At 46.9% G+C, this 7,372-nt stretch overlaps 1 protein-coding gene across 1 annotated transcript; it reads right to left on the bottom strand.

Annotated features, from left to right (window-relative positions):
* Window positions 1–757: 757 nt before the first annotated feature.
* Window positions 758–3,914, bottom strand: LOC127918588 (deleted in malignant brain tumors 1 protein-like). The gene is made up of 6 exons (XM_052501861.1): window positions 3,603–3,914; window positions 2,897–3,172; window positions 2,494–2,769; window positions 1,716–2,036; window positions 1,524–1,612; window positions 758–1,410 (listed from the first exon to the last, which is right to left on the bottom strand). Exons 1-6 carry the CDS (start codon window positions 3,802–3,804, stop codon window positions 1,270–1,272), a joined length of 1,305 nt encoding a protein of 434 aa, XP_052357821.1. The 5' UTR covers window positions 3,805–3,914; the 3' UTR covers window positions 758–1,269.
* Window positions 3,915–7,372: the final 3,458 nt, after the last annotated feature.

Raw genomic sequence — 7,372 nt, 5'->3', positions numbered from 1 at the left:
TCTCAGTTAATTCATACTGTATGTTGTAGTCTGTCCAAGAGGGAATCACACAGACTGATCTCAGTTAATTCATACTGTATGTTGTAGTCTGTCTAATAATTAAATCACACAAGACTGACAGCCTGTAATTTTATTAAAAGCATTCAGTTGATGACATGGCAGTTTAGAGACCAACATCATAACAACAATCTACTTCATAATCAATAATCAATATCATAACATTTTTAATCAATAGCATCACTATCTCCATATATATACCAACAACAAACCAAAACAACGAGGAAAATATGATTTATAATAATACCTGGATGAATAATGGAAACACTTCAAGATAAAGAATCTAAGAGACACTAAATAAGATAAAGAATCTAAGAGACACTAAATAAGATAAAGAATCTAAGAGACACTAAATAAGATAAAGAATCTAAGAGACACTAAATAAGATAAAGAATCTAAGAGACACTAAATAAGATAAAGAATCTAAGAGACACTAAATAAGATGAAGACAAAAGCAGAAAGCATTCTGGAACACAAAATAGCCATTACTGAGCTACTCTCTTAAAATAATCAAACCCCATGTTATCCAAACCCCATGTTACCCAAAACCCTGTGTTACCCCAAACCCCATGTTACCAAAACCCCATGTTACCCAAAACCCCATGTTACCCCAAAACCTCATGTTACCCAAAACCCCATTTACCAAAAATCCCCATGTTACCCCAAAACCTCATGTTACCCAAAACCCCATGATACCAGAACCCCATGATACCCAAAACACCATGTTACCAGAACCCCATGATACCCAAACCCCCATGTTACCCAGAACCCCATGTTACCCAAAACACCATCTTACCCAAAACCCCATGTTACCAAAACCCCATGTTACCCAAAACCCCATGTTACCAAAACCCCATGTTACCCAAACCCCCATGATACCCAAAACACCATGTTACCAAAACCCCATGTCACCCAAAACACCATGTTACACAAAACCCCATGTTACCAAAACCCCTTGTTACCCAGAACCCCATGCTACCCAGAACCCCATGTTTCTCTGGTGGTAAAAACCAAACTAAATTAATAATGGTGGTTGCAGTCACTACTTTTAGATTTCTTCCAAGGTTCTAGAAAGATAAACTAATTCTGACCTTGTTATTAAAATTAGAACCACTTCAGGTTTGTCACCACATTTTAAACACCAATCCACTGCTGACCATCGATTTAAAACACACAACTGACCTAAGATCAGTATGTAGGGTCAGATTCATTCTACTCCTCCTCCGTCCCCTGGGCTGCTCTCTCCTCTCCCGGTCCAGCTTCAGCTCTGGAGCTCAGAGAGACCATCTCCATGGCATTGACATAAAGATCCATGCTGCTCACCCTGTTCACTCTCTTCTGCCTCCTGGTGGGCTAGAGAGACACAGCACCAACAGTCAGACATTTACTCTCTAGTATCTCCATTCTCTCTCCCTCCCTCTCCCTCTAGTTTAAATGACTTGTAACGTCTGAGTAAATGTCTTTACCTTGTAGTACAGGTAGGAGGTGGTGATTGTTGTCAGTAGGATCAGCAGCACTACAACGTGTCTGATGATGAAGGCTGGCAGAGGAGAGGCTGCAAACAGAAACACCTTTGATGAGGGGACTGATCATCATCACATAGATCTGTGGGAAATCTGTCAATGACAAAGTTATAAGTCTGGTTCATGTTCAGTTACCTGTGATGGTGAGGGAGAGGAGCTCACTCTCAGAGGAGAAGTTATGAGAGAAAACATAATTCTCATAAACACAGCTGTAGTTCCCTTGGTGGGAGTCATCTGCAGCAGGGAAGAGGAAGGCAGCAGAGTGATTGACAGCTGGCTGGATCTGGGTTCTGTTGGAGCCGGTGAACGTGAGGAGGAAGGAGCCTCCTGGGTACTGTGGTTGAGTGGAGCAGGTGATGGTGAAGTTGTAGCCCCTGAACATCTCAGGCCCCTGGTGGCCCCTGAAGACCCCTCCCATTGGGTCAGTCAGGTAGATATCAGGCTGGACCAGGAGATCTGTAACAATAAAAGAGAACAAGACAAACCTCTTCAACTAGTTTCCTATAGATATGACAATAACATCAGCATGTAACAGTGCCAGCCACCCTCCCTCACAGGGCAACATGAGTAGTGGGCCTACAGTCACTGAGACAACATATGTTGATATCAGGCTTAAGCAGGACATCTGGAACAAGAGGAGAGAAAAAGAAAACGTAGCTCCTCAACTACTTTCCTCATTTAGATGTGACAATAACATGACATGTGACAGTGGTAGTGAGTAGAGACGTTCACTGAGGTAACACTCAAATACAAAAGCATTCTGGGATATTTAAGTTGTATTTGATTCCTACTTGACTGAGTGATCTATTTAGTAAAGCAGACTGACAAGTTAAACAGTCATCATGAGAGGTGCAGAGGAAGTTGTATGAATGAAGGAAATCAGTTGAATATAATTATAATATGTTGTTATTACCTGAGCAGATCACTGTGAGTCTAGGACGGAGATCATAACTTCTAAAACACTCCCTCAGTGAAGACTCAGACCCAGAACAGTAAACTGCAAACCCTCTATTGGTGTTTCCAGGAAGTACTGAAACATTGGAGCCACAACCCATCTGTCTACACACTACTACAGCTATAGACATCACGTCAGAGAAAGTTCCCACAGTCCTCCACTCTCCCTGGTCGTACCACTCCACTCCACCAGCACAGCGACTACCTCCTCCCACCAGCCTCACATCATCAGGCTCTGAGAAAAGAAGAGAGAGAGAGACAGTAATCTGACTATTTTCTCACTAAAACACACCTATATTTTCTCTCATATTCTTCACTCCAGGTGAGAAACAATGTTGATTGAGTGACAAACTGTTTCTTACCTGAGCAGGTGAGTCCAACAGCATTACCAGGTAGGCAGGTCTTGTGTTTTCTGTCTGAGGTGTCACAGTCCAGGAGAAGGGACTCTTTGCCTTTACACTGGAACTCTTTATCCCAGGTCTGTAGAGCTGCAGGAGCCCCACAGCCAACATCCCTACAGACTACCTCTGCATCCTGCCGGTCAAAGTCAGCTTCACACACTGAGGCCCAGGACTGATTGGACTTCACCTCCACTCTCCCAGAGCAGAGACCAGCTCCATCCACAAGCCGCACAGACTCTGGAGAAAAAGAGTTGGTTGAACATTCAATCAGTTTTGTTGATGACACTGTCAAGGACTAAACACAAATATGTTGGATAAAAGATAGTAGTTTGCTATGTTTGATACTGTAAGAGGTAGAAATGGGTTCTTAGTCACTCAGGATCGGGTTGGGAATAATGCAGGCAGGAGACAGGAATAAGTTCACTTCACTTTATAGAAAATAAACAGCTGGACATCCATCAGGCAGCTTCACTTCAGTACCATCTGAACTACAATGATCTGCCCATGAACATCTCCCATAAACCAATATGACAAACACAAATATAATGTTTAAATACATCTGACATCTCTCCCTCTATTTAAATGAAATAAAAACACATAATTCATGATACATGGTAATATTGTATATTGTATATATATAAATCTCTCAATATGACCAGTCTCTCACCTGAACAGGTCACACGATGATAATATCCCCTAAGACAGTAACCAGGTCCTCCTATCATGACACACTGTCCAATAGAAGACTCGTTTCCACGACAACCATATAGTGCGACTCCTCTTCTTTCATCTCCAATCAGAGGTCCTCTAGATTCAGATACAGGAGTCCCACAGTCCAGCTCTCTACACACAACATTAACCTCTATCATGCTCCACCAACTAGGACATAGACCCAACCACTCTCCTCTGTAGAAGACTTCCACTGTCCCAGAACAGGAAGTGGTCGCATTCACCAGTCTGACTGATTGTTCAGCTGTAAACAGCAGAGAGGAAAACACAGTGGTGAGGACAGATGATGACAGTGATTCTGTTATTCTAACAGCAGTGATGCTTTGTGGTTGACAAGTATTAGTAGTTCCATAAAACACTACTTGTTATTGGGGTTTAGAATGGTTTGTATGGACACATGAATTTCTCCATGTGGGATAATAAAGTTGACTAATATTGAACTGCTATAATCACTGTAGATTTATACTCTACCTACCTGGTGGACTGACGCTTTGAGCCTGGAGATCTGAGGAGAAAGAGAGAGAGAGAAAGGAAGGAGAAAGGGAGGAGTCAGAGGAAGAGAGAGACAGAGGTTAAATGAACATCAACATGACCTTTCATGATGTGATGGGGAAGACAGGCTTATCGTTGGTATGGTGCAACAACACCCATGTGTAAACACATTCCCCATCTCTCCCCTACCCTCCTCTCTCCTCCACCCTCCTCTCTCCCCTACCCTCCTCTCTCCCCTACCCTCCTCTCTCCCCTCCCTTTCTCTCTCCCCTCCCTTTCTCTCTCCCCTCCCTTTCTCTCTCCCCAACCCTCCTCTCTCCCCCTCCCTTTCTCTCTCCCCTCCCTTTCTCTCTCCCCTCCCTTTCTCTCACCCCTCCCTTTCTCTCTCCCCTCCCTTTCTCTCTCCCCAACCCTCCTCTCTCACCCATCCCTTTCTCTCTCCCCTCCCTTTCTCTCTCCCCTCCCTTTCTCTCTCCCCAACCCTCCTCTCTCTCCCCTCCCTTTCTCTCTCCCCAACCCTCCTCTCTCTCCCCTCCCTTTCTCTCTCCCCAACCCTCCTCTCTCACCCCTCCCTTTCTCTCTCCCCTCCCTTTCTCTCTCCCCAACCCTCCTCTCTCTCCCCTCCCTTTCTCTCTCCCCAACCCTCCTCTCTCGCCCCTCCCTTTCTCTGTTACCCAAGTCAACTCAACAGGCCTGATGCTATATGTCAGGGTCAGGCTGGGCCAGGATAGGAACAGGTTACTGGTTATGATGACATCACTGGTGAGAAGTCACTAATGAAAAGATATTCATTTGATTTAAATGTTTGTCTCTCTCTCCTCCCCTGTCTCCTTCTACCAACCCAGTCTGTTAGTAAGAACTAACTCTCTCTCTCTCCTCCCCTGTCTCCTTCTACCAACCCAGTCTCTTAGTAAGAACTATCTCTCTCTCCCTCCTCCCCTGTCTCCTCCTCAGTCTGTCAGTGAGTAAGAACTATCTCTCTCTCTCCCTCCTCCCCTGTCTCCTTCTACCAACCCAGTCTGTTAGTAAGAACTATCTCTCTCTCTCTCTCCTCCCCTGTCTCCTTCTACCAACCCAGTCTCTTAGTAAGAACTATCTCTCTCTCCCTTCTCCCCTGTCTCCTCCTCAGTCTGTCAGTGAGTAAGAACTATCTCTCTCTCTCTCCCTCCTCCCCTGTCTCCTCCTCAGTCTGTCAGTGAGTAAGATCTATCTCTCTCTCCTATCTCTCTCTCTCCCTCCTCCCCTGTCTCCTCCTCAGTCTGTCAGTGAGTAAGAACTATCTCTCTCTCTCTCCCTCCTCCCCTGTCTCCTCCTCAGTCTGTCAGTGAGTAGGAACTATCTCTCTCTCCTATCTCTCTCTCCCTCCTCCCCTGTCTCCTCCTCAGTCTGTCAGTGAGTAAGAACTATCTCTCTCTCTCTCCCTCCTCCCATGTCTCCTCCTCAGTCTGTCAGTGAGTAGGAACTATCTCTCTCTCCTATCTCTCTCTCTCTCCCTCCTCCCCTGTCTCCTCCTCAGTCTGTCAGTGAGTAAGAACTATCTCTCTCTCTCCCTCCTCCCCTGTCTCCTCAGCAGTGGCTTAGCCTCGAAGTGGTAGTTCACACAAGCTCACAGAACGGGACCGCGAGTGCTGAAGTTCGTCGCGTGTAAAAATCATTACATTACATTACATTTACATTTAAGTCATTTAGCAGAAGCTCTTATCCAGAGCGACTTACAAATTGGTGCATTCACCTTATGACATCCAGTGGAACAGTCACTTTACAATAGTGCATCTGAATCTTAAAGGGGGGGGGAGTGAGAAGGATTACTTATCCTATCCTAGGTATTCCTTAAAGAGGTGGGGTTTCAGGTGTCTCCGGAAGGTGGTGATTGACTCCGCTGTCCTGGCGTCGTGAGGGAGTTTGTTCCACCATTGGGGGGCCAGAGCAGCGAACAGTTTTGACTGGGCTGAGCGGGAACTGTACTTCCTCAGTGGTAGGGAGGCGAGCAGGCCAGAGGTGGATGAACGCAGTGCCCTTGTTTGGGTGTAGGGCCTGATCAGAGCCTGGAGGTACTGAGGTGCCGTTCCCCTCACAGCTCCGTAGGCAAGCACCATGGTCTTGTAGCGGATGCGAGCTTCAACTGGAAGCCAGTGGAGAGAGCGGAGGAGCGGGGTGACGTGAGAGAACTTGGGAAGGTTGAACACCAGACGGGCTGCGGCGTTCTGGATGAGTTGTAGGGGTTTAATGGCACAGGCAGGGAGCACAGCCAACAGCGAGTTGCAGTAATCCAGACGGGAGATGACAAGTGCCTGGATTAGGACCTGCGCCGCTTCCTGTGTGAGGCAGGGTCGTACTCTGCGGATGTTGTAGAGCATGAACCTACAGGAACGGGCCACCGCCTTGATGTTAGTTGAGAACGACAGGGTGTTGTCCAGGATCACGCCAAGGTTCTTAGCGCTCTGGGAGGAGGACACAATGGAGTTGTCAACCGTGATGGCGAGATCATGGAACGGGCAGTCCTTCCCGGGAGGAAGAGCAGCTCCGTCTTGCCGAGGTTCAGCTTGAGGTGGTGATCCGTCATCCACACTGATATGTCTGCCAGACATGCAGAGATGCGATTCGCCACCTGGTCATCAGAAGGGGGAAAGGAGAAGATTAATTGTGTGTCGTCTGCATAGCAATGATAGGAGAGACCATGTGAGGTTATGACAGAGCCAAGTGACTTGGTGTATAGCGAGAATAGGAGAGGGCCTAGAACAGAGCCCTGGGGACACCAGTGGTGAGAGCGCGTGATGAGGAGACAGATTCTCGCCACGCCACCTGGTAGGAGCGACCTGTCAGGTAGGACGCAATCCAGCGTGGGCCGCGCCGGAGATGCCCAACTCGGAGAGGGTGGAGAGGAGGATCTGATGGTTCACAGTATCGAAGGCAGCCGATAGGTCTAGAAGGATGAGAGCAGAGGAGAGAGTTAGCTTTAGCGGTGCGGAGCGCCTCCGTGATACAGAGAAGAGCAGTCTCAGTTGAATGACTAGTCTTGAAACCTGACTGATTTGGATCAAGAAGGTCATTCTGAGAGAGATAGCGGGAGAGCTGGCCAAGGACGGCACGTTCAAGAGTTTTGGAGAGAAAAGAAAGAAGGGATACTGGTCTGTAGTTGTTGACATCGGAGGGATCGAGTGTAGGTTTTTTCAGAAGGGGTGCAACTCTCGCTCTCTTGAATACGGAAGGGACGTA

This window comes from Oncorhynchus keta, unplaced genomic scaffold (assembly GCF_023373465.1).
Source record: "Oncorhynchus keta strain PuntledgeMale-10-30-2019 unplaced genomic scaffold, Oket_V2 Un_contig_14578_pilon_pilon, whole genome shotgun sequence".
NCBI lineage: Eukaryota > Metazoa > Chordata > Actinopteri > Salmoniformes > Salmonidae > Oncorhynchus > Oncorhynchus keta.
This window is presented reverse-complemented; position numbering and strand designations above follow the sequence as displayed.

What these genes read in the sequence shown, in the direction of transcription:
- LOC127918588 (XM_052501861.1), bottom strand. Translation starts at nt 3,804, where the DNA reads ATGATAGAGGTTAATGTTGTGTGTAGAGAGCTGGACTGTGGGACTCCT. An exon ending in ACTCACAGTGATCTGCTCAG is followed by an intron (nt 2,037 to 2,493) that starts GTAATAACAACA and finishes TTATTGTTACAG; the next exon opens with ATCTCCTGGTCCAGCCTGAT. An exon ending in CCTCCTACCTGTACTACAAG is followed by an intron (nt 1,411 to 1,523) that starts GTAAAGACATTT and finishes GTGTCTCTCTAG; the next exon opens with CCCACCAGGAGGCAGAAGAG.